The 27468-nt window shown below is 37.6% G+C and overlaps 1 protein-coding gene across 1 annotated transcript in view; it reads right to left on the bottom strand.

Moving 5' to 3' along the window:
• The window catches only part of CADPS2 (calcium dependent secretion activator 2), a 310672-nt gene that overhangs the window by 143157 nt on the left and 140047 nt on the right, over nucleotides 1-27468 (bottom strand). Inside the window, 2 exon segments of the mRNA XM_068669603.1 lie at nucleotides 6747-6886; nucleotides 17383-17494. Of these exon segments, the coding sequence (XP_068525704.1) occupies nucleotides 6747-6886; nucleotides 17383-17494 (252 nt within the window).

The following is a 27468-nucleotide window of genomic DNA, read 5'->3' on the forward strand; positions in this document are numbered from 1 at the left end:
TACCCACAGAGGAGCCAGCAGACCCCGGTGCTATCCTCAGCTCTGTCACTGAATTGCCTGTGACCTTGGGTGATTGCTATTCACGCCTGTGCTTCATTTCAGTCGTCTGTAAAACAGAGATAATTATACTTGCCTTCCTCTCCAATGAACTCCTCTATCAGTGGGTGAAAAGTGTCATAAAAAAACGAGGGGAAAATTACTTATCCTCTAATTTTGCATCTTGGAAGACTGTTAGCCAGGACATTACTCTAACAGATATTCTTTAGCTCTAAAGCTACAGCAACAGCAGAAGATATGCGTGATTTCAGTCACATATAGGGACTATATTTATTGATTATAAATGTTCTAAGAATATTTCAGTCAGTCCCAGGTATACAAGAAGAAAGACTTTTTAAAAGGTTTGCAAAATCATGGTGATCCTTATATTCTTAAAATACACCCATACAAATAATAATAATTAAAAAAAAAAAAGTTTTAAGAGAAAAAAATCTAAATGATTCCATACAATTTTGGAGTGTAAGTTCAAAAAAGGTTGACAAAATAATTGCTTTCCAAATGAGAGAGAGGGAGAAATTCAAGGCACATAAATAACCAAGTGCTTGCAGAATATATATTCCATATACAAAAGTTTAAGAAATCAAAGGTACAACCTCACGCAGTTCAACAAGCAGAAGTCCTGGACCTGGGTAGGAACAACTCCAGCCACCAGTACCTGCTGGGGGCCACCCAGCTGGAACACAGCTTGCCAGAAAAGGGTCTGGAGGTCCCGGTGAACACCAAGTTGAAGATGAGCCAGCAGTGTGACCTTGCAGCAAAGAAGGCCAGTGGTATCCTAGGCTGCATTAGGCAAAGTGTAGCCAGCAGGTCAAGGGAAGTGATCCTTGCCCTCTATTCAGCACTGGTGAGGCCACACCTGGGGCATTATGTGCAGTTGCTGGCTCCCTAGTCAGAACAAGCGAGGCATAGAGATATTCTAGAGGGTCCAACCAAGGGCCACAAAGATGATTAAGGGACTGCAGCATCTCCTGTGAGAAAAGGCTGAGAGAGCTGGGACTGTTTAGCCTGGAGAAAAGGAGGGTCATGGGGGGATCTCACCAATCTCTATAAATATTTGAAGGGCGGCTGCAAAGAGGATGGAGCCAGGCTCTTTTCAGTGGTGCCCAGTGACAGGACAGGCGGCAATAGTCACAAAGTGAAATACAGGAGTTTTTGTCTGAATGTCAGGAAGCACTTCTTTACTTGAGGGTGACTGAACACTGACACGGGTTGCCCAGAGAGGTTGTGGAGTCTCCCTCCTTGGAGATCTTCAAAAGCCACCTGGACATGGTCCCAGGCAACTTGCTGTAGGTGGCCCTGCTTGAGCAGGGCATTGGACCAGATGGCCTCCAGAGGTCCCTTCCAACCTCAGCCACTCTGTGATTCTATGAACAATTCTAAATGCAACATGTCACAACAGAAAGCAGAATTTATAGGGATAAATTTAAATCTTGGAAAAAGTTCTGGAAAAAAAGAAAAATACTGAAATATTTTACTTCATAAGTCAAAACTAAATAATACTACTTTGTAATATTATCCTGTTTAGGCTGGTCAACTTGCAAGAATATTACATTATTTTTTATCTCCCTTATAAAATATTATCATTAAACATTACCTATCTTTTTAAATTAAGCTATGTAATAAAATCTCAACATTCCTTTTTATGTCAAGATTGAAGGCAATAGAATAATACTCTGCAGTAACCACTAGGCTATGCTAACAGACAACTCAACTGACTTATACTTTAAAAAATAATGCATGTTTTAAATGCACATGGATATGCAAAGGTACTTCAAAAGAAAATGCATTAGAAGAAGGTATTTACTGTAACCCACATCTCTTGAATGGATTAACGTGTCCTCCTTGGGTTTTCAACCCTAATTTAATTATGAGTTAAGGACAGGCAAATCAGCCTCCCTGAAGCAAACATTCCCTAACATTGCTATTCTAGATTGGCAGAAATAAACAAGATTTTAGCATTTTATAAAGAAAGTTTATAGGCCGTATTTATTTATTTATTTATTTATTTCCTCTTATGATTTGTTTTAGATTCAAAACTGCAGTGGTAGAAATGAATACAAATCTTTCTATTGTATGATTGTTGGCTTAATATAAAAGATAAATCTCTCGAATGTACTCTGCATTTTAGACTAGGGAAAGGTTACTGAAATCTGTGAGAATATGTTAGAAATGATGAGAAAGGAATCTGAAGTATCATGAATTGCCAACGCTCAGAACTGTTCTACAATTTCCCATTAATGAGTGACATTTACCTTGTCATTACTCAGAATATTCTAGCAGTGCATGCTTCCCCTTCTAATCTATTGACAGGGTTTAATTAGAAAAGGATTGTTATGTATCCTTCAGGTTGTTTCATACTGTGACAGCCTTTCATGCAAGCATTAAAAGAAATATCTGAAATAAATAGTAAGACGCAGTAAGATGCATGAGTAGTCTTTATTTTTGAAGCACATACCTCTTTTTTGCAGATGTACAAATCAACTGCAACTGAGATTCATTATAGTGTTGAATCATAAGAATTGTTATTTCTTGCTCTTAGAAAGGTTTCAATTTGTATTGAAAAAAAATGAAACTTTGTATTTTCATTTGAAATATAATTATTTGTTATGACGGAAATTTAAAGAGGGAGCATGATCTGAAGGTGCTGCAGTCCAGAATATTGTTTGTGAATTTAAAATATCAATCCAACTACAAGACAGTATAATTTATAAAACTGAATATTCTTGAAGCATAAATGCAAGACAGGTTTTGAAGACTGTCAGTATGTCCCGTGTCAATAAATAAAGTCTGTTTTAAATAGAAGAAACTTTTTCCAAGAAATAAAACTGTAAACCCACAATTAGTTTGGGCTTGTCAGTTTTACTGATCCTGCAGAATTTGAAATATTTAAGCATAGCTCCTATATCTGACAAACGGTTTTCATACTACCTTTTTTTAAATTTATTTATTTATTTTTTTAAATCTTGATATAGCATTAGTCTAATAAAATCCCTCTTTCTGAAATTGGCTGTATGGTAAGATTTTAATTTAATTTTGAATACATTTTGAGATTCCCAGCTGTAAGGCACTACTTAATGCCAACAGCTTGCCTTTTTCTCCAATGAGACAAATAGAAACCTTGTATGTTTGCTTGTTAACTCTGCCACATGGTTAATGCAATTTGTCTAGTTGAAAGATTGGGTGAAGGTAAAACATGAGATGTTTCTGAAAAAGAAGCTGAAGAATTACAATGTAAGGAGGATAATCACACTAACTACATTAAAAGCCTATTATTAAAATACAACTTGCCCAAATGACAAAAGTCCAGAAATATGAATGAACACACCCTTTAATTTTTCCCCTTTTTGTGTACACTGTGACACTGTGCTTAAATATCTGACTACATACTAAATATGAAAAAGGAACAACATCCCAGTACTTTTCGCTCTTCAAGATAACAGCAGTTGCCTTCCAGCTCTTCAGCAATTTACTTTCTCCTATGGCCTGTTTCACTGCATGCTATGCAAACACCAATTTATAGCCAGAATCAAGTTATTTGCTTTTCTACCTCATGCAGGCTCACCAGAGAGCTGCAGAGTCTGGCACCACAACAACACTGGCTGGCAGAGTGCAAGCCTCTGCTCCTGCGTGACTGAGGTGGCTGCTGCCTCCGTTCTTCCCTGAGTTCATTCTACCAGTTGCTTTCCAAGCAAACACCTTCAAGTGTTTATGACAACTTCATAACTAAACTGGATTAATACAACTTTTACCTCTATGTAGATTTATAGCCTAGTTGCCACTGATTTCAGCTGTCTTGTGAATGTTGGGCTCCACTATGAAATCACATTCCAGTTTATCAAACTGAGCACAGGAAATGAGGGACATATCACCAGTTATTACAGTTGGAAAAGCAGACTAGTTTCTCCTTTTAGCACAATTAGGGATAAAAACTAGTCCTTCCAGGCATCCCTCAGCTACCTGCAGCACAAAATATTCCTCTGCCTCCCATAATACTCTCCTTCATTTGCTGTATGTTTTCTAGCCCCTGCATAAATGAGGATCTCAGATAACTGAAGAATCAGTCCTGAACATGAATAGATTTAATGTGTGACGAATTGGACAGATATCTATCTTGAAAACATAGCAAATGTCCACTTAGAACAACCCTTTTACTCACAGAGGAAGTCAAGCAGCAGATAGTGCCTCAGTGATGGCTTTTCCTAACATTAAGGATTCCTGACTTTACACATAAATAATACTTTGAGCAGTTTGGTATTTCCCTCCAAATAACCACCCTCTTCTTCACTCTCACTGCAACTCCAGTGCTTTCATAAAATACTTCATCAACTTTTTCAATGGTTAATAGAGGTATTATTAACATTTTATTTAATTTCAAATATATTTATGATGGAGGAGATGGACTTTGCTAGACAAATGTGTAGGTAACAATTTTCATAGCTAATGGCTGTAAGAAAGGGAAACTATGACTGACCTTGAGCATTTTTGGTGGGAAGATGAAAACCAGTTTTTGCCTGGAGAATAGTGACAGCAGTGACCCTACAGTAAAATGAGGAAGTAAACAACTGTGCCAGGAGATTAGTATCCAAAAGCAGCACGAGGAAGTAACCAGAAACAGTAGATGAAAATGATGATTGAGTTAAATCCTTGAAAAGTAACATTTCATTGGACAACCCATGTAATGCTCAGAAAAGAAGACTAGGGACCTAAGCTAGTATGGAAAAGCAAATTGTATGGTAAGGAAAACCCTCTGAAGACCCCAGAAGAACAGCCCCTGGCCGAGCCAATTTCTGTGGAGAAACCTGAAGCACAATGGGAGAAAGCACTGGAGCCTTGTCCTTGTTGCTGGACCCCAGTCAAAAAAGCAGCATGCTATACCCTAATTTTATCTGTGGACAGCATGTGGATCAGCAACCTGTCACCTATTGGGAGCAACGCATGTGAGCACAACCTCCCCAAGGGAGCTGTAAAATGGAGTATACAACCATGCTAGGTCAAGTGCAAGTTAAATGAATCTGTTGTATACTACTTGCTACTCATGTGGTTCAACTAGTGCTTTGTTAAATGTTACTGCTATACTAATTTCAGTTATTATTGCCCTATTAGTTTCTGTCAATAAAGTAAGCATTTGAATTAAGCAAGGGTTAATCTGTTTCCCTGGCAGAACCACACTCACATTAGTTGGTTGCTGGTCTTAACACCCAGTGAAGAAATCTGATGTGTTGCAGACAGGTAGAAGGAATTAAAGGTATTGAGAGGCACAAATCAATCCTTGTGTCCCAGCACTGTGTATGCTTTGTGACAAACTGCTGAAGAACATGGGCAGCACTGTGCCACCTCTGCAGCACTCACTGCTTCAGTTAGTCCAATACCTTACAGCTCTAGAAGACTGAAATGATGCTAATGGACCAAATTCAGGCAAGTATGTGCCACAATTACCAAGCAGGGAAGAGGGAGGGCACTGACAGGAGAGCATCACATTTTAGTGCAGACTAACACTCTTCTTTCCTCCCTAAGCCCTCTCCACTCCTTCCACCTTACTCAGCTTGCTCAATCCTGCCACATGATCCTACTTCCTTTATCCATGTATTTGTAGCCCTACTTCTAGGTCTTCTCATCTCAGTCCCAATCTCTAAGCACAACAGTTTGGGCTGCCCCTCTGGCTCCATGCCTGGTTTCCCCCTCTGTCCTCCTAGCTCCTGGTTACTGACTACAGGCCACAGCCCACAAGTCTTGTTTTTACAGTACTAATCAGTTCTGCATTTCCCAAAACCAAAATGAGGGCTGAGGTAGGTAAATGGGAAATTTCAGCCTAATTACAGCTTTGCCAAAACTTATGTAAATTGTTTTTTTTTTTTTTTTAAAAAAAAAAGGAAGAAGAAAGATAGTATCACATGTGGGAAATTTTCACAACTACAACAAGCAGAATATTAACAGGGAGAGATTAAAAAGAAGTCTAAATAGTACAGCCATTGGTAATTATAATTAACATCTAGAAGAGTTCTCTTTTGAAATATACTTCCACTGAATTCAGAAGAAGTTAGAAAGTTGAAAAAGAGCTCTGGTGATTGCTTTATCACTTTTAACAAGAGACAGAGCCTTGCTTACTGCAGGCAACATTGCCTGCTTTTGCAGTCGAGATGAGGAATAATGGTGGCAGTTATGCAGGGGGCTGTTTCTACAAATTTTGCATTGCATATAGTTTCAGTCTTAGACAGAAAAACATCCTTAAACTGGTACACTTACCCAAATGCTTTTCAAGAGAAATACCAGACAGTGGACAGAGGAAGAAAGGGAGAGACAGTGTTGCAAATGCTGCTGCACTAAGTGGTATATATCTTACTACAATAGAAAAATGTTAATTTCCTAAGTATCAACTTTATTTTTTTCCAAAGTGCTACAAATTTTGACATTTAAAACCAGTTTCTAACTGATGCTCTACTTTTAGTTTTGCACGTTAGCCAGCTCATCATCTGTCTTTATACCTCACTGAACTTCTGAATTGGATGTTATTCCTATTTCAAACTTTATGTATAAAACAAGGATATAACACAATTCCATACCATAGCAACTGCTGTATAGATTTATATTGTTTCACAATCTTTGTGTTGTTATCTATATAGTGTTAAATACAGTGAATGCACATTGAAGCATAAAAATAAAATACAGGCAGACAGAAAATAGATACTTACCCACAGTGCTTCATGTGAGGTGGTTTATCCATTCTCACTGCGAGTTTAATTTTCAAGTCACTGTCCTGGCTGTTTTTGGGGACTATCATTTTATGTAGATCAGGTGACTTTGAGCTGTTGGATGTTGGATACAACACTACCTGCAAGTCATAAAATAAACACTTCAGTAAGCTGACAGAAATAATCTGCTACTCTTTAACATAAATTTCTAAGCAGTTCAGATTCTTGTTGCATCTCCAATCCTAAAGATGACTTAAAAAAAAAAAAAGGTTCATAAATCTAGTAAGCTATTTGATGCAATCCTATTACAATAGAGGAATTTTCAAAATGAACTCACTCATTTATTATTACTTAAAAAAAAAAAAAAATCTTCCATTAGTTCATTCTGATTGAAAAATCTAACAATCTTAAACAAAGAGCAACTGTTAATACCTGAAGATGGTCACGTACAGTTAAACAGGAGCCTAAACTTTCATATTACTCAGTGCCCTACTGGGAACATGCAATTGAAACAATATGCTATAGCACCAGTTACCTAGTGACCTAACTAGTGACATTACTTGTTTGAATAAAAGCAAAATATTCTCTTTCTTACTAACATCATTATTGAATCAATAGCATTAATAAAAACCAATTAGAGTAAAAATTACAGAAATCAGAGGTTAATCCCAAAGCATCTTTGCTGCAAATGGATTATAATAAATATAAAGCAGTATGTCCAGTTTCCATGCAACCTACAACACAAACATTTTGCTAAACTGACAGTGAAAGAAAAAAAAACACTTAACTAAAAGACTAAAATAAATTTATTGATAATTTTACTAATTAAACATTAGTTGTAGACTACTATTGGTCACAAACTTAAATATTTATTTACCATCCAAAAAGTTTATCCATTTATAGCTAGTACAATTCAATATTACTGCTTAATCAAATCCTTAAATATGTTTAGCAGTTAAATGTTGCTGAAATATGATTTCCCTTCATTCTTCCTATAAACACTATTTCTGAATCAATTTAGACTCTAAAACAGTCTAAACACATCACTGGGGAGACTTTTGTAACATTCAGTGAGTTCTGAATTACCATTATCACGAAGCAGTACCTCAAAAAATAACAAAACTCTAAAAAGCAGTGTTCTCCACATTTTTTATATCTTGGAAACTGAAATTAATCATAAAGTTAAACATCAAATTAATTTCTTATACTCGTGTCTTGTGTCATATATATAAATCACAATATATTCTCCTCTTTGTTATCGGGAAAGTTAATCAAGGATTTGAGTTAGAATCTTCAAGCAAGTGGATGTTCTTCAAATCTAGTGGATATTATGAAGCCAAAAATATTACAAGTGTCATTCAGATATAATCATCTGAAAGATGATGTAAACTGAAGGCCTTCAGCTCCTCATACTTTGCAGAAACATGTTCCTGCAGCCCAATAATATAAGGGGCACTAGCAAAGTAGAGAAATACGATGCATCAAGTGTGCAACTTCTATAACAGTGGGAGAAATAACTTGTCAGAACTATTGAGTACATTCAGTACCTTTTAAAGAGATAGAAGAAAAAACAATATATTCGTTGTCATAAATCAGAAAGTGATTTTTTTTTTCCTTTTTGCAAATGCATAGCAAATGCTATTTATAACAGAGCTTACCCCTCTCTCCCAAAAAGCACGTTCATTTTCCTTCTAAGTAAAAGCTGTCCCTTGAAGAGCATTATGAGAATGGCAACCTTTGAGTTCTGAAGCCTCAAACAGAAACAACTTTTAGCTTGTTTACCATTTTAAATACAAGATTATATAAACAGAATTATTACTCATTCCTTGCATTTAATCACTAGGCATTCATATAGGACTGTAGGTGATGCCATGAATTTTTTCTTTTCTACAGGCTGTAGTTACTGTTCTCCTGTAACAGCTTATTACCACTCATGCATCTCAAGTGACATCTTTCTCCTGTCAACTTTTTGATTTTTTAGAATGCTGATGAAAATATAAGCTGACAAGTGTATAATTAATTCATAACTTCAGTACTGACAATTCCTTTTCTGAATTTTTAAAGAAGTATTTTGGAGCTTTGTTTTCAAACCTCTTACAACGAATAAGTATCTGGCAGAATACTTAGATATGCACTGTGTTGTGTTTGTATTAAACTTTGCCATTCCCTCCAGCTTTAAACAATGAGAGCTAAAAAGACTAGAGTCTACAAACTGTATTTCAAGAACTTTATCATCAAACATTTTTATCACTGTACAAAAACACCCATATACACATGCACACGTAGTATTCTGTAGGTATTAACCATCTTTGCAGTAACCTTAAGCCTAATATCGCCTGTACGGGCAAATCCTAACCACTGTGTATTGTATCATTGAGTGGCACAAATTGTGAGCTCCACTGAAATAACTGAAACCCAAACACTGTACAAACTTCCCATGACAGGAAAAGTTACTGAAATTTAGCTTAAAAGCATCTTCTCCACAGTGATGTAATGCAATGTTATTTCCATTGCCCACGGAGAAACTCTCCAAACTGTTTGTCTCGGTTGTACTTTCAGCACTGTTTATTGGATTTTAATCTTACAGGTGTAGCTCTAGGTGTATAGTCTACTTATACGAAAATAAAATGGTATAAACTCATAGCTCTTCTCTAGGGGACACAAAACTCACCTACAGAATACTCTTTCACCATTCCTAATATTTCTAGAAGTTTTATAAAATCCCTACTACATCATACATTTCTGAATTAATTTTTATTTTGTTTTGTGTTGTTCTTTTATTGTTCCTATACCTGTGAACATCCTCACTGTAGATTACTCAGCAGTAGCACAGGAAACTACAAGTTGTTATTCTAGGACTTCTTAAAAATAAGTAACCTAACAGGTAATCTGCACTAAAATGCATAACGTGCTATTTATGACTAGAATACTACTACACAGCAAACATAGCTGCTATGCATTGCATTGTTTCAGCTGATTCAAGGCAATTTAACAGCATCACAACACTGAGAGTTGAGCTAAACCAGTAAATCCAATCATCTAGTGATCATTAAAAATACACAGCTGTGGTCTGGTAACTGAAGAAGTGGCAATGCCTCTTATCTGAATGTGAAATAAATACAGAAATCTTAAATGTTATAGAGCAGCACACTTACATATTTGTGCAAGGTAAGGTTTTCAAAACACTGTTTCTCTGTTGTAAATGGCTGATGCAGAGTTTCTCACCTGGACCTGAAGTATCACAGGTTGAAATATATTCAGCTAATATTACTCCAGGAGTTAACTAATCATCATTTATTGTAATTCAGATGTGTATTTAACTCCTCAGCAGGATCACAATACAAGAAGTTATCTGAAGTGCACCTGAGCCAGAGTCAATCCAGCTGAACAGCTCTTAACTCTCCCCTATCTTTGGCACATTGATCATATCCTCCTTTAAAAAAAAGCTTTGAAAGAAGGGGTGAGCTGTGCAAAATACCCTGAAAGCTGAAACAAACTGAACTTGTGACAATCTTTCTTTCTCAGAGCAGATAAACAAGCAGAAGGTCCAGAGTCAAAAGCGCTACGCAGAAAACATCAGTATTCTTACGGTTAAGATAAAGTTCTCAAGCTAACCATCCCTGGTCGCAGCTGTCATGCTGTCAAAAGATAATACAGCCTTCAAAGGGGACCAAGAAAACTAAGAGGCCAGCTGAGCAACAAGCTGGAAACACACTTGAGAAAAATCAAGAGTCAGGATAATCTCTCCTTTTCCCTCATGCCACACACACAGCTCAGTTCAGTTTCAGCCAATTTGTGTCCTTGCATCTCAGCTGCTCCCCTTTTCCATCCCGCCCTTCCCCTCCAGGAGTTGAACCCAAGTGCTGGAATTACCTGCTCTTAGTATTCAAACTAAAAATTCATACTGCTCTTAGTATTCAAACTAAGAAAGATTTAACAAGCTGGGGTAGTCTAAGACACATTTTGAGATCTCAGGCCTTGGGCATCAGACCTTGATAACTGGAGTAAGTCTGAGCAGACTACACTGAGTTTTGGATCCCTGTCACAAGCAAAAAGATGAAAATAAAGAAGAGTTGTAGCTCCTCCATAATGCCCTGGATGACAGGCAGATGACAGTTGACATGCTATTACAAAAAAACAACCAAGAAAATTCCCCTCTCACCTTCAGTGCACGTCATACCAGTTGGCCTTAAATAAAACAAAAATGCAGCCCAGTAACAGCCACTTCATAACACAGCCTGTGACATCTTCAAAAAACAGATCAAACCCTCAGCTCAGTCCCGTCCCCAGGGAGGTTGCCAATGCCCACCTTGTCCCCATCCTGCCCTGCTCCCTGGCTTCAAGGACCTGCTCTGGGGAGCCTGTGCTGCTCCAGGCACCCAGGCCCACGATGCGCCATGAACAGCTTCTCTCCCTTCTTCCTTTAAACTATATAGTCCCCATTGGGAAAGACAGAAGATTTTAAGGGACAAAACAATTCCCCATGCCTCATTTGCTCTTCCAGAGTACAAAGAGCACTACAAATGATTGCTTTTTGTCATTGACCAAAAGCACATTTTATTTTATTCCATACCTAGGATGAAAAACTTCAGCCTGAACAGTTAAAGTCTGGCTAAGTTACAAGCAATTGAAAACTGAATCTTATGGCACATGCCCTTAATCATAAGCAGGACTGCCAGCTCTGTTCAGAATAAGTAATACACACAGCCTTATGCAAAAAGCCCCTGGATGAACTGGAGAAACCAACTTCTCCGATACCCATGTATCCATGGTGACCCAAGTCACTTCTTCAGCAATTTGTGCTTATTTAAAACAATGTAAAACACTAAGTTCCCTGCACATAAGTTGATATGCTCCCCCAACTGTATTGAAGCTTCCGTCACATAACAGGACTAATAATTCATTCTATGGAAGGTTTTTCCTTTTGTGTTTTAAAATGAAGTGATTTGAAAAGATAAATGATGCCAGTGCGAGCAGAGAGGAGGACAGGCAAATTTTATGTTATGAAATAATCACCCATGATTATTTGGCACATACAAATTTGTGCTGCCAGTCATTGTCTGAGCAAAGATCATAGGAAAGATCATAGGAAAGTTCTATGGAAAAAGTTCATAGGAAATCAGACAGTTAAACACTGTCTGATTGACTGATCTGCAAATAGTGTTGTGGACCAAAAATTAATAAAGCTGGTCTGGAGCAGGAAACATGACTACAAGTAGTTTAGAGACCCTTTAACATTACGTTGTTTGTGCAGTTGTGGCCATATCCCTATTTAGGGGACACTCCCCTGCTTTTAATAGAACTTTTGCTTTTGATAGAGTTTACTAACCCTTCTCAAGCCATCTTCCCTCACAACTTGATAGCTTGGAGCTATTCCCATCTATGTCCCTTGCCCACATACAGGTTGATGTCAGCAAGACAGAAGTTGCTGTCAATATGAAAAGAAGTAAAGTTCCCTTCAATGTCCTGCCAGCAGGCTACAAAACACAGCACTGCACTCAAGTCCTTTATGCTTCTGAGTATTAAATCATGAGTTGCTGCCACCAAGACAGTGAAGCACCACCAGCTCGAGGAGAGAGAGAGAGACAAGACTGGAGGCAGAAGTGGAAAAAATAGATGGCTCTCTTAAAAGTGACTCCCCTTGAAAATTAAGGGTTAATAAGATCTTGATCAGCAAGGGAGCATATGGGGATTTTATGCCAGCTCCATGATCTCATCCATTGAGAGATCTCTCGCTTTTCAGCTATGATTGTATTATAGCTGAAGCATTCAGACAATGCTTTGGGTAACAGGTGGCTAAAGAGAAACAAAAATCAAAGTGAAAAACTGAACAGGTGCATAGTGAAAAAAGACTTTGCAATTTATACATTCAATGGATATTGATTGCTACCATCTGAATACTTACCTGAACAGATCTTCCCAAGCAGCCCTTTCCCCAAACCTAAGAGAGAGCATGCCTGAATGAAAAGCAGCCTGAGAATTTCTGAGGAAAGGCACTTGCAAAGGAGCTACTGAGAAAAACACTGTTCACATGGGAACAACGACATGGAGCCAGACATAATGCGGTGCTGACAGGCAGACTTCTTGGGGAACAAGAGAAAAAGGGGGTGGAGGAAGCAATCTGATATCATTTTCCAAACTTAAATACAGACTTGCAAAACCTCAAGTCATTTCTAAATGTGATGGAGAAATGTATTACCCATGATGGCAGGCTTTAAATTAATGTATTCACAATACGAAACTGTCGCTGCTCAGAGGGCCTTCAGAAACAGCACAGAAGATAAACAACAAGCCCAGTGCAGTCAGCGTTCAGAGACTAGGCAGTTGTGCAAGTACGGGTACCTAACCAGCAAGCTGTTTTGTAATGTCTTTAAATCAAATCAAGAACAGTACCAACAAAACAAAACAAAACAAAAAACAGCTCCATAACTGCAAAGCTAATTATTGCTGGCTGCAGCTGACTGTGACAAGCAGGTTGGGAGACAATAGTTCGCTTTTAATTGAATAGTCAGAGCAAGAAGATTGAAATACTCTTATATTCAGAAAGTACCGGTAATCAAACACCACCTGCTGTTCTCACATTGTATTCACATGTGTGCTAAGCAAGCACAATGGCTGTCACTTTGAATTACTAGGTTTGAACATCTTCATACACAAAGTACAGAACAAGGAAAAGTGGTGTCAGATCCCTGAGTTTCAAAAACCACCAGGCTGACTTTTCAGAAGTATTTACTCCAAACTCTGCTTCTTCACATTTCCTCAGCTGTTGCACATACAAATGCAAACATTTCTATCAATTCTGCCTTTTGTATACGTATACATAACTACTGAAGCAGCCAGATCAGTGTCACCTAAAAACTGGAACACGCATTTCAAAGATACTTGATTAAAGTTTTGAATATTTCACAATTAGAACAAACTTCACCTCAAAGACACAACCTGCTTCAGTTTCTAGAAGTTAAATTCATTGGCACGCTGGATGCTGAGGTCTGTACAATCACAGACACAGACCGTGACTCCAGAAGCTCCTGTTCTGTCAAACTCAAATCCAAATAACACCCCTTCCTCTCCTGTTCAGCATGTTTCTCCATTTGTTTGTTTCAACAGAAAACTGAGCTTATCCAGCTGTCCTCCAGTTTCTGTAGAACAGAGAATAAAGGTTAAACTTTTCCTTTTTATTTAAAGATACTGAAAGCGGTCAGCAGGGAGCAAGAAAAATATCCCCTAACAAGCAAAATCTGCTCTCGGCATTCACAAATGGATTTATTTTATTTTTTTAGAGGAAGAGAGTAATGTCAGACAAGTGCCATAGTAAGTACTACCTCCTGTTGGTTAAAGACATCTTAAATGCCTTGAAAGGCAAAGATGTGAAATATAGGTAAAAAATTCCCATCACTTTGTGCTCATCTGGTGATTTCTGCAGCAGATGCTGAGCAGCCACTAGTTTTTATATTCTAGATATCTATATTTTGTACTCTTTCTGAGGATGAAGCTGTAAGCATGGGCTCCCCACTTCACTAAAAGCATAAGCCTACTTCCCTCCCACTCCAACACCAACTAGGTACCTCTGGAAATCAGCAGTGCCTCCTCAAACAGAGGAGCTGTCACACTGAGATCAGGGCCTACATCTGGAGTTAATGAGTGTGAGAGGCTGTTGTAACCTGTAGCAGAGCACAGGAGAAACTTCTCTGCAGCTCTGTGAAAATACATCGCTGGCTCCACATTTCACACCTAAGATCTACCTGCATAAAAAGCCGGTCCCTTGGTGCCAGAACAAACTTTTTTTACCTGACGAAAGCTCAAAATTCAAATCATGTAGCTTCTATTTCTAATTACAGATTAAACAGAAGAAAACCTTCAACAATAACCTCGGGGCATGGGAAATGCAAACTTCATTAATCCAGAAAAGCAGTATTGGGTCAAGACACATGTTTTGAAGAAAGTGCATGACAGATGAGAACTTATGTTCACAGCAAACCTACCTCAGAAATGGCAAGTTTGAGATGAATTTTTAATTACAGAAAAAATACCAGTGAAAGTTATCTTCAGGCTTTTTCTGAGCATAACTAACCTAGCTGTACTCCAGCAAGTCCCTGCAGTGTATTGACCAGCCATGAAATTAACAAACTTTCTTAGCAGAATTAGGGGGATCTGGCATCTTTCCTAAGGCTGCCTGAATTTAAATCTCTCAAACCTGAAAATGAAGACTGATAACACAATACACCCTTGAAAGCTTAGATGTATATCATGAGGGTACAAACTACCTTAAAATTATTTTGTCAAAAACCTGTCAAACATTCTCCCAATCTTCCCCTGAAGCTACCCACCAACACTGTCAAATACTCTGGTTGAATCACAAACCTAAGCTGGCAGATTGCCTCTTCTCTTGGTTGGACACATCTAACACCAGTAGGTGTAAGGTGTCTGTCAGCAATGCCTGGGTGGAGCAAGAGGACAGACAGACAACCAAACAGGCCCAACAGGCCTAATGTCTACCATGACGAACAGTGCCCTCTCTCATGTTCTCTTCTACTGCTAGGGACCACATAGGGACTGTACATAAGGTCACTGAGGGAGGTTTGTCTCTTACCAACTTGCAGAATCAGTCGGAGTATCTTGGCAAAGCAGCAGATGTATATGAACAAAAACATATATATAACTGGAAGGAGAAAGCAGACCATTCACAGCTTATGTCTGTGGATTGTGTAAGTGCACACAGCATCTTTATGCTACAGTGGACAGCAGTGTGCTGGCATGCACAATATTGTCTCCATGCCTGTTTAAATGTGAATAAAATACTTCAGAAGGTATTTTTGAGTCAAAAATGAAGGCTGAACATTTTCTATATATTAGAAATGGATTATAAAAGGTAGAATTCCTATGTAGAAATCTCTGAGGTACTTCTGTTTGCTGTGCCCAATCTAATCTGCTTTAATGCAGGTGAATAAAAGGTGATGGCCTCTGTCCTTTGTGATGAGGAACAAAAAAAGCACCTAGAGGCAATGATTTTAATTGCCTAATTCTGGTACAAACTGCCAAACCTCAGAGCATCTGCTAAAAGCAGGCAAACATTGTGCTAAAAAAAAACCACAAACAACAGCAGAGTAAGAATCAGCAACAGGAACAGAAGATTACTTTTTTCTCACTCACCATTTATATGTCTTGCTTTGTGTCCAGGAAAGCTGGATCAGACTCCAAAACCAGAGTGGTAAGCTCAGCTTTAGCCTCTCTCAATTACCTATTTTTTTAATTCTTTCTCCCTTTACCAAACCCCACCAAGAAAGGAGAGCTAATACCTTCTTTAAAATGGTTTGAACAGCTGAAAAATGCAGTTGTATCAGAAGAAGGGCAGGAGTGAGAAAAGACAGGAAAAAAATGCAAATCATCTGGGGCCATAGGATACAGTTAAGGTGAAGGCTATATTCAGTATTTTGCATCCAAAATGTTTCAATTCTTAAAAATCTTTTAAAACCATTTTAACCTCCTGTTCCAGAAACTCAGATAAGCTGCAAACTAATACAGCAGACCAAGGCCTATACCTGAACTTTGACTATTTAACACTGCAGAGCAAAAGGCTCCAGTTAATATTCCTGGTTCTTCTTAGCCCATTATTTTGTAATTGCTTCTCATCTTCTCTGACTCCTTGGCAATGATTGTACTGGCCACAGTTCACAACAGCCATATATTTCCTTCCTCACTGCCTTGCACCTTTGCACTAACTTTTCTTTTGCTTCTTTGATAGGACTGAGCAAGCAGGGACAGAGAAGGAACTTCTCGGTGTTTAACAGCACTATGTGATACTTTCAGCATCCTCTCCACACCTCTTTTCATTGCTCTCAGTCCTTCACCAAGTGACCTTGCAGACATCTCAGAAAGACATGAGAAGAGGCAAGAAAAGGTAATACCGAGGATACAGTTCTGACCTTACAAAGGGTGCAGGAATGTGAAAGAATGTGTGGGAGAAGCGATTCTTAAGCAGCTGCCTGTGATAGGAGGACACCAAGTGGGGAAAAGCCCTGATCTTCCTAACAAGCCCTCCTCACTTGAATGAGAAACAGCCGTGACCCTGAATACAAAATTGAGTGTTAAAAAGTGAGCTATCCTCCCTCCATGTGTGATATGTCAGAGGGGAAATTTTCAAATGGAGATGGGGGCAATATTTGTGGATCCTATCTACCTCTTTCACCAAATCCTCCTCTTTATATGATACATTGTTCTCTAACATCTGATTTTGGTCTAAAAAGGATAAATGATCCTGTCAAGAGAGGACAAATGGGAAAAGGGAAGCTAAAACAGTACAAGAGTGAGAATTCCTATTTTAGTCCAATATTATCTCCATCATTCCTCCCCTTACATCTACAGTGGAACATCACTGAGGATTTTTTTTTTTAAGGTTTGAAACAAGGCAAAGAAAAACACAACAGATCTACAGTACAAATTCCTGAAAGGCAATACAATACCAGGTTTTGAACACCGAGAGTAGTCATCCTTAAAGGAAAAAACACCGTGTGGTATAGCTGCAGCACAGCAAGTTCTGTACCAAATCCCTTACACCATTTATGGCATACTCTGTCAATGTTCACATTCTTACACATAATTTTCTCACATATTTCTCATTTCTACACATAATACTCACTCTTCCTAGTTCTTTATCTTCAAGCGCCAGAACCCCAGTGCTTTCTGTAAAGAGTTTTACTTTGACAACAGGCCGAGGGTGAGTAGTGGTAAAATCTCCTTGAGTTCCCCATCTGCAATAAATAAAATAACAGAATTTAAATGAGGCAGAAGAATGACTTTAGAATGACTGTAAGGACTGTAATCTTTTGAACAGAACATATACGAATGCACTCCTAGAACATAATTTCCAAACTTCTGGAGAAGGGGGCAGGAGAGACAGAGAAAACATACATTCTTAAACATCCAAGATTAAATACTTACATGGAATTGACTTTCCTTTGTGATAAGACAAATCAGGGTTTTACTGTGTGACAATTGTAATCAAAAATCAGTCATAAAATTGTTAATGGCAAAACTCACCCAAAGAACTGAAATTATATCATGACAGGGGAAAATAGAATCAAGCAAGCAAGAAAGAAAAAAGTTTTTCTACTAAATATATTATGTACAGTATATTGTGTATACAAATCACTCATTCAGCAAAGCATCAGGTCTTGATTCTAAATAAAAAAAACAAACATGCCACATATATTCTTAACTTTAGATGAATGGATATGCAAAAAGTAAGATTTGAAAAGCCTTAAGTTTAATGAGATGTTACTATTTAGTACAAGAATGTAGGGGAAAAATGTAAACACAAGTGCAAAACCTGGAAAAATTGTTTCATAGCCATCAGAGTGACTGTAACTGGGAAATAATTGCTGCCACAAGACTTCCTGTTTTTGGAGAAACTAAGTTAGGTAGACAAACTTCTAAGGTTTCTAACTGGAAACCTTTAATCTCAGTTGGTCTGCCAGTGCTTTCCCCTCCATGTGTGCCAGGGTACCAAAAAAAAAGAAAGGTATACTAATTAGATTGCTACTTCCTCCAAGATGGTATTCCATTTTCCTAAAGAGCTGCACGGCACTCATTGCATTGATCATACTGATTTTGATTATGCTAGTAGGCACAAACAAAATGCAAAAAGTAAGCACAGTTTCAGTTTCTCTTCATTTGTTTTTCCACTGCTTAAGTTATTGTGATCACCAGAAACTGAAGAAATAAAGAACATAGGTGACTGTAAGAGTATACTCTATAAAATCACACGAGATAAAACCTTAAAGGACATAATTTACAAAAAGCAGTATTTTAATTTTACTTTCAAGAATAATTTACATGGTCTCTCCATTCTGGAAAATGAACATACAGTTGCAATCTGCCGTAAAAGGTATCTTAATAGGAAAAATAGAATCTCTCAACTAACATGAATTACTGATTTCAAGACAAAACCTAGAAAGTAATACGTAACAGAAACCAAAAAGTCTTAAGAAAGTGGTGGTTCTGCATGAAGCAGTGTGGCTGAACAGGTAGCTGAACTACAGACGTGAGGTTCGCTGAAAGTTTACCAAATCTCCTGTTCTAATCTGTCTTTGCTTTGCCTGGGTTAGACAGATGCTCTCTCTCTGTGTCTCTGTGTCTGTGGTGGACGTAGCCTTAGCCTCAGCCAAAGCACTAATTGAAAAATTGAAACAGGGACTCTGTCAAGAAATTACCTTCCTCAGAGGGAGAAAACCTGTTTTGTGATTGATGATAGATGCTGTACTGGCAGGACAAGATAATGCCTAGCATTGCTGCTCTTCCCAGAGGCAGTCCCAGGGGCTAGGTTTTGTCACAATACAGAAATGAGATTTCCAAGGAGAAAGCACTTTCATAAAAGATGCAATTCTCTTATCTTCAGTCTCCCCCCAGATCCCACTACCCAGGAAGAATACTGCATTGCAATCTCAAACATGATCTAAACACGTTGTTAGCTTCACTCTCAGGAGAGGGGGCACCAGGATGTATTTGTCTCTGAGCTCCCAGAAGCCTGGAACTGTGCACACTGCAATGGATAGGACCACTCAAATAATTAGGACAAACTCTTTGCTATTAAAAACAAAACAAAACAAGCTTCTCTACAAAGATTTAGTGCTACTATTAGCTCACAGACAGAAGTAAAGAAATCAGAAGAATCATCAAGAATCATCATCTTTAACATGAGATATGATCACTGTCTTTGACTGACATCTTTTTCCCACACCTTTTTACGTCTTTAACAGGGAATCGAAGCCCTTGCCTGAAAAGCAATGGTCTGGATCAATTCCCAAAGCTTAGTGTTCGTGGTGGAAATATTCCATGCACTAATCTCCATGCTCTTTGCTGATCAGGACTTCAGCTAAATCTCATAGCTTCTTATGACCCTGTCTTTGAAAGTGAGTTACCTGATAAAGCAGGTGGTCACAGACTTCTGCTGCCTAGACTTGAACAGCATTCCTCAAGAACAAGCAAGTGAGGAATCATGTTCCGTTGGAAAAGGCAATTCCAAGATTGTTTTCTTTAGCCTTATGGCTTACTTGTAGGGATGTGATATACATCTCAGCTGCCAATATCACAGAAAACTTATACGAGGCTCATAGCTCATCTCCATTATGATTCCCTGTGGATTACGAGGACCCAAGCACTGGTTGGTTGGAGCTTTGCCGAAGTATCCTTTTTCATAACATTTGAACTCAGAACTTGGGAGAAAGCACACAAAATACAAGTGGTAACATTTTAGCCTGTTTCTTCCAAGAATAAAAATGCGGATAAGAGACTCAAGTTTGTGCCATTAATATAGCAAGATATGAGGTACTCATGGTGATCCAAATAAGGGATGGAGTGAGTAAAATATGTCTGCCTACATAAGCTAGCCTATTTTGCAATACACATAACTGTTCTGAAATTAAATAATCTTGGTACTCAAGATCCGACAGCTTTGAACACCCCCACCCCCACCCCCTTATTTTCTTTTATATCTCATCATGCTAATTTTACTCTTTATTAAGTACTTCATTTTAACCAAGTTCCATTAAAATAGAATATCATGCTTCCAGCTTCTATACCTGAAAGGCTAAAAAGAGCTATCAGATTTTCAGTGTACAGACCATCTTAAAATTACCCTATCATGTATTTGCAAACAGTAACTACAGAGAAGCTACTGTCCTATCATTATCCATGACTAAGAACTGTGCAGGTAAATTGCTTCAATATTACATAACACCAAGACCTTAAATATAGCCTTCCATAGCCTTCCAAGACAATAAATATGAATTTACTGAATGACTTGAAATTTCTACTGTAAAATTCTTTCAACTTTTTCCATATTTTAGCTATTTATTCCATAACTATATATCAGCGAAAGGAGCTGTTAAGTTTTATGGTGAAGAATGGGTTAGGAGTTATTAGTTCCTAATAATTCATGGAATTAATATCTAAACTGTAATTACCGTGATCTGAATCTTGATCACCATTACTGAAATTTCTGGTTTCAATTTATAGATCCTATGTGCTAATATAACCATATCCACTTGGTTTCTCAAAAATTTAACATTTTTCTTCCAAAACACATTTGTATTCTACCAAATATGTTTATTGATAACAACTGAAACATTAAATTTTCCTGTTCTCATTTCTGCTTCATCTCACTGGAGTTGATGTCATGGAACATTTCCTTTAAAAGCCAAGCCACAAGGTACAGGCAGGTAAATAGCTATTTTTCTTTTAAGGTAAGGGTTGCACCCTGATGTCTTCCTGGAGAAGGACATTGTAATTTGTATGAATAACTTATCAGTTGCTTAATTTAATACTTTTAAAACCTTTTCAATAAGAACCAACAATATGTCCAGAATTTAAGCACAGGATGAACAAAAGCGCTTTTCTTCGTATTTTACTTTTCAATTGCAACAACAGCAAAACATTTCCCGTAAAAAAATAAATCCTGCAGTTGACTTAAATTTTCATACAGAGGAGAAGGTAAGCTTGTATGTTCCAGCCTGGCTTTCTGTGAAAACAGAAAAGACGGAAATTGAATGTGCCGTTTTGATCTCATTTGAGACAAATTATTTTGCAGATGACTTCTTTAAAGCTTGCTCAATTATGCAGGTGCTGAACTGTAGAAGAGTGATAAGACGTACAGGCAAATTAATCTACCTAATTTCTGAAATTGTTATTTCTAACAAGAAGTACACATTTAATATTTTTTTAATTATTCTTAATGCAATAGAAAAATATAATGCTTTTATATTTATACTAGCATTTACTTTAGCTACCAAATATGAGTAAGTGATGGTAACAGCAAATTAGCCACTTTCACAGATTCAGAGAAGCCATCTGTCCAATGATTTTTGCTAATGTGTATGATTTTGGGGCTAGATGTGACAACATGCGAAGTGTCTGATAAAACTTTTGTCAAACAGTGCCAGTATGGATCTCATTGGTATTCATATTAAGTTACAAACATTCCCATTATTGTCTGCTCTTTGTTTTTGTTTTTAAATCTTGCTAAAAAAAAAAAAAAAAAAAAGATGCAATAATTTCAGCACTAAATGCTGCAGCGTGTCCCAATGCATTGTCAGCTGCAGCTTGTTGACAATATTTTAGACTTCTAAAAACCACCAACTATAAGGCTAAAAAAAATCCTACCTCTTCAGGGTCTGATTTTGCTACATTATTTTCCTTTGTATTCATCATTTTTTTGTTTCACTTACTTATTCTCTTTTCTGTAGTCATTTAAATTATTTGATTGATCATCTTTAATGATGATCACATTCTTTTCATTGCTGGTGTCAGAGCCACATGGGGCAGATAACATAATTAGTGCCAGAGCCCTTTATCAAAGTTCATTGCCTTTCACTACAAAAGTAGCCCAGATAATCCCACACCCAGCAAGGTGCTGGATGTTTATTTCAGTGAAGACTTATCACTGTGTCACAGAATCCACTCTAAGCAAATTTATTTTTCTACTTCTTTCCAGAGCACATTCTGTATATTGGAAATAGCAGCAAATTTATCTCAGGTTTTCCACTCTAATCACAGTCTCTGTTAGTCAAAACTTTTCTTTATGAGACCTTAAATCTCCAGCCTTACACAGGAGTGAATGTTATAAAATTTATTATTCTAGGCAAACATCTAGAAAAATTGTTTTAGCACTATTTATTGAAACATTTTGTTACTGACAAAACATCAAATATAAAGAATTTTGCACCACCAGGAACTGATTTTCCTCAGCAATTAAGAATTCACCTCCTTTTGCCCATTTGAAACCAAAATCAGAGCACGGTCTCCTTGGTGCCTCCTTTTCAGGTTTGATTCATGGTTTAAACCTACTGCATAAATCTACCTCAAAATATTTCTTCATCCTTCATTAAATCTCATTGCGACGTCTTCTTGAGCAGCTCTTTTATTCCCTATCCATAGAGGGATGTGCTACTGAGTTGGAATGAGCAAGACAACCCACTGAAGCTAGTTTGTCAGCAGCAGACTGCTCCATGGGGCAGTGGAGATCTGTCAGCACTTCCTCTGTGCAGTCTTGGAGCTGGAAATACAATATCCAGGTCTTCAAAACACGCCCACATCTCTACTGCTTCAAGAATCTATATCAATTTGGTTGTTTCTGTATTGTCTGGAAACATACTATAGGTGTAGAAAAATAGGTATCCATAATCTTCAGGTCAGAAACTGTACTCACAGTGCAAGTGGTGAGCCAAAAGGTCCGGAAACAGAAAGATGGAACGGAAACCCCCAGCACCTCCCTGGCACATCTGACAGCACTGATACTTTAATCTAGATCACAACACCTTAAATTCAGGTCTGACAAATATTCCATTGTTAGAAAATATTCTGTGAATATTAGTGGTATTCTGTTATTCATGCGAATGTGGAATTCCTGTGCTGCACCAGCTGCAACTGCATATATACAGAGAGAGAGAAAAAATGTGAGGGAGCAAAGAGGCAGCTGTGCCAGCACTGCAAGTCACCCCGCAGCGATCTGACAATAAATCTTTAATTTGATGAGGAGGATCCGTTCAGCCAAATAAAAATAGAGTTAAATCCATACTTATCTGATCCCTCTTTTTTAAAATGAGAGTCCCAATGAGAATATTAATTGGTACTAATTGCTGCTTGTTCTTCTTCGACACTGAAAATTGGACAAATATTGTACAGATTTCCTTCTCTCTTATCAGCACAGAAATACCATTCTATTTGGCAATGACTGACACTAGGATGCTACACTAGAAATCATGGCTTTAATGCTAACAGCTGTCTCATATAACCCAACAACAGGTTTATTTATCTTTCACACAGATTAGAATATTACACAAACATTCCAGTGTCTCTTTTTCATGGAAGTTTTTGAAGAAGGACTTTGAAATGTTACTGCACAACTGACAGAACCTTATTATATAGCATCAAAGATTTAATACAGTAATGAATATTCCTTATATGCAACACAATGATTGTTTTAACACTGTATATATATGTATATATTCTCCTTTACATCAGTGGGATTTCAAGTCCACATTTTAAACCACAAGGAGAAGAGTTTGTATATTTTTACCATTCTGTAATTCCTATGATGTGATTTTTTGGAAAAAAATAATCTATGTGTTCTTATTTCTTTACTTGATAATGACTCATTTATTTTAATGGAAGTGGAAGGAGCATAAATTCCAGCATCACAGTCAGCACATTAAGTTGCAGCTGAAAGGCAATGCATTAAGCAGGTTCTAAACAAATCACAATGTCTTTTTTACAGTACAGGCTCAAATGACCCTCATGATCAGGCAAAATAATCCACAGGATTTGCCAAGTATCTTAGATGTACGTAACTAATCTTTTACATGTCTTGAGCCTGTTCTTCCCTGTGTTACTGTTATTCCACAATTTTATTGAAAAATCTTGTTGAGAACTACATTGTTTTACAATCCCCACTAGAGAAACTGTGATACATTCTATAAATGCTCTTACAGCTGTCAGCTCATGAAGGAGCACTACTCCTGCAATGGTTTAACCCTGAGGTTCCCATTAAAATCCTCCTAAAACTATAAAATATGGATATGAGAAAAATAACTTGTTCTGGAGAGATGGATGACAGAAGGAAGGGGAAATACAGGGGAAAAAAAAAAAAAAAGACATTTTGGTCTCAGGATGGAAAGTCATATGCCTTTAAGTGTTATCTTTGATTTCACCTAAACAAGGTTCTACACACATCCCTTTAAACCAGTTTTAAGGTATTTCTACATATATGCCTATACCAGAAAAACAGTCTAACTTCAGTGTGTCCAGTATGCAAGTCCAACCTTTACCACCCTACCCACATTGGCTGGACCTCTCCTGTTCCTTGGAGTAGTAACAGGTTCTTTCTGGTTTTAGAAAGACAGAAGTACTTCCTCCCTGACTCTTCCTCCAGCAGCAGCCACCACTTCCAAAATTCACTTTCTAGTGTCCAGGTAAGGTGGGTGCTGTTACCACCAACAGGCAGACTCTGTATGGAGGCAGGACAGAAACGGAGCTGCTGCTGGGAGAACACCACCCCCCATGGAACAGCAAAAATCCTTTTAGGAAAGGGATGGCAACAGCAGCTCTCCTGTGACAGAGAGGTTCAGGAAGGGTTTGGACAACTCTTTGACGTAAAGATGAAGATGCCCCAGTGTACCCTGTATTTGCAAAGAACATTCCTCAGGTATATCCCTCCACTCTTCAACTTTTTGCATATCTGTTTTGGGAACTTGTGGGTGAGCACACTAGCTGTTTGAAACCCAGTCCAACAAGCCACCTCTCTACTGCTTGCCCTATAGAAAAATTGGGTGTTCAACACCTGCACACACTGTTCTAAGTAGCTTGGAATGCGATTTCTGAATGCACTGTCCAGGCACCACCTTGTACAGTCCTTGACAAAGACTGTTTTTTTTTTTTTCGTAAGGATTCAGCAGAAAGACTTTTAGGCTGATTCCACCACAAAACATTGACAACCCCTCTCTGAAACTCTGCTCTGAAGAGCTGAAAGGTCCTTATTTCGGCAACAGCAAGGATATGTTGTTTATTATGAATATGCTATACTGTAAGCCACCTCTACACAACTAGAGTACCACAAAAAAAAAATAATAAAAAAATAGAGAGAGAGAGAGAGAGAGAGAGAGAACAATCTGATCATCTGGGATTTTTGTTTGTTTGTTTTTGGTAAAAATAATAACTGTTTTAAATAAGGGAATTAAAAAATTACTAGGAATTTATCACAGAGCTAATAAGCTAAACACTTGATATCACATATTTCTTTTAAAATTTCTTTTAAACATTAAAAATTTTTAAATTTACCTGCAAAAAGTAAAATGACAAAATTGTCATATTTTTTCTTTAAAGTGAAAAATTGTCTAATACATAACAGAAAAGAAAACCAGAGACAAGCTCAATGCATAATAAGCAACAAAGTAAAAGCACTCACTTAAGCCTTCTACACTGAAAAATGGAAACAGTGCACTCTAACACTATTTACAGAATGCTATTACGACAATTATTTTTATCACAAACATCAAACTATGAATAAATTATTACTCAGTCTTGCTTTTCCATCTCACTTTCAGCACAGGCAACCAAGATGAGTCAGAGTGAAGATTTTCAAGGGTATGCAACAAGACTGACACACTGCTGGGTACTGGGAATGATTGATGCATATTGGTGAGATGAATTCACGGGAGGGATTAGCTCTTGTCTCTCAGTGAGTTTCTAAACCAGCTAGGGGCTGGTGATGGACACAAAAGCAAAGCATGCCCGTTTGTTCTCAAAGTTTCTATATGGATATTTACTTTACTTTTGTCTTGAAACAGCAAATTATGGATCCATCACAATGCTGCTAAATGTTGCAAACCCTTATTTTTTTTAATATTCTTTAGTATTTGTGTGACACTTTAAACCTTCAAAATGTTGCACAAATGTTGATACACTGACAGTACTTTGATGAAGCAGATAGATATTGTCATCATAGTATAAAGATGTGGGAAAACAAATCACAAAATAGACTGACCTATCTGAGCCTGCATAATCTATCAAGGAAGACCTAGGAATCAAATAAGAAAATACACCAGTATTCCATCTGGTGTGACACCACATATCTTTTATTCTGAAGCCTTTTTTACTTCTCTTTCTGCTTCCTTCTGTTCTTATCTGCTGTCCACATTGTTCTACCTCTGTTTCTGCTGTCCTCCTACTCTCAATCTGCTGGCACTGCTTTCAAGTAGCCACATTAACCTGTAGACTCACACCTTACAAGCTAAGTAGTTACTTAGAAATTTCAAGATCTATAAATTTTCTTTCTACGTCTGCTCAGTGGACTACTTTGCATTCTCAAAGTATTAGAATTCTTGACACCATTACCTCTGAGAATCCATGCACATGCTAGCACAGTGACAGAAAAGAAGAGTCTTCTCAAATTGGGGTGAAAAAAATGTTCTCCGTCCCGAAGGTTTGAGATATACAAAGTATTCTTAAATTGAATGGGGATAAAAAGCAAACTTCTAAACTTCTTTCTTTAAATTCCTTTTCTTTAACTTTCTCTTCACCCAAAACAACAAACCAAAACTGAAGAAAAACATACAATCTGTTCCAATTCTAACACTGCAATTGGTCAAATGTTTAGAATAATTTCTATTCTATATTTCTATATTTCTGGGTATTCCAACATACCCATAGTAGACAGTTTTCAATGAATAAAAGCAAATTTTTGAAATGCCATTTCAAACACAAATAGAAAAAGGCGTATTTTGAGAATGTAAAATGGGAAATTCTGATCATATCAAAGTTTACAAAAATCCAAAGGAACTGTTTTCACACCAATGACTTCCCAGAAAAACCCGAAGCTCCAATAATTCAATTTTCCAGAGATGAGGCAGGGAAAGATGACCAAATGTCAAACTTCAAATCTTCTCTACCAGAGTATTCCAGGAGATTACTAGAATTTACAGTAAAATTTTGAAGCAATCTGTTCCTCCCCTACTTTTTTTTTTTTTTTTTGGCACACCTCCATCCCTCCATGTGATACTTGCAGGCAGATGTAAGCTGACTTTGCTTTTGCTTTGACTCAGCCTGAGACCATGTAGTTATGTTCACAGAATCACAGAATTTCTAGGTTGGAAGAGACCTCAAGACCATCGAGTCCAACCTCTGACCTAACACTAACAGTCCTCACTAAACCATATCGCTAAGTTCAACATCT

Source organism: Anas acuta, chromosome 1 (genome assembly GCF_963932015.1).
Source record: "Anas acuta chromosome 1, bAnaAcu1.1, whole genome shotgun sequence".
Lineage (NCBI taxonomy): Eukaryota > Metazoa > Chordata > Aves > Anseriformes > Anatidae > Anas > Anas acuta.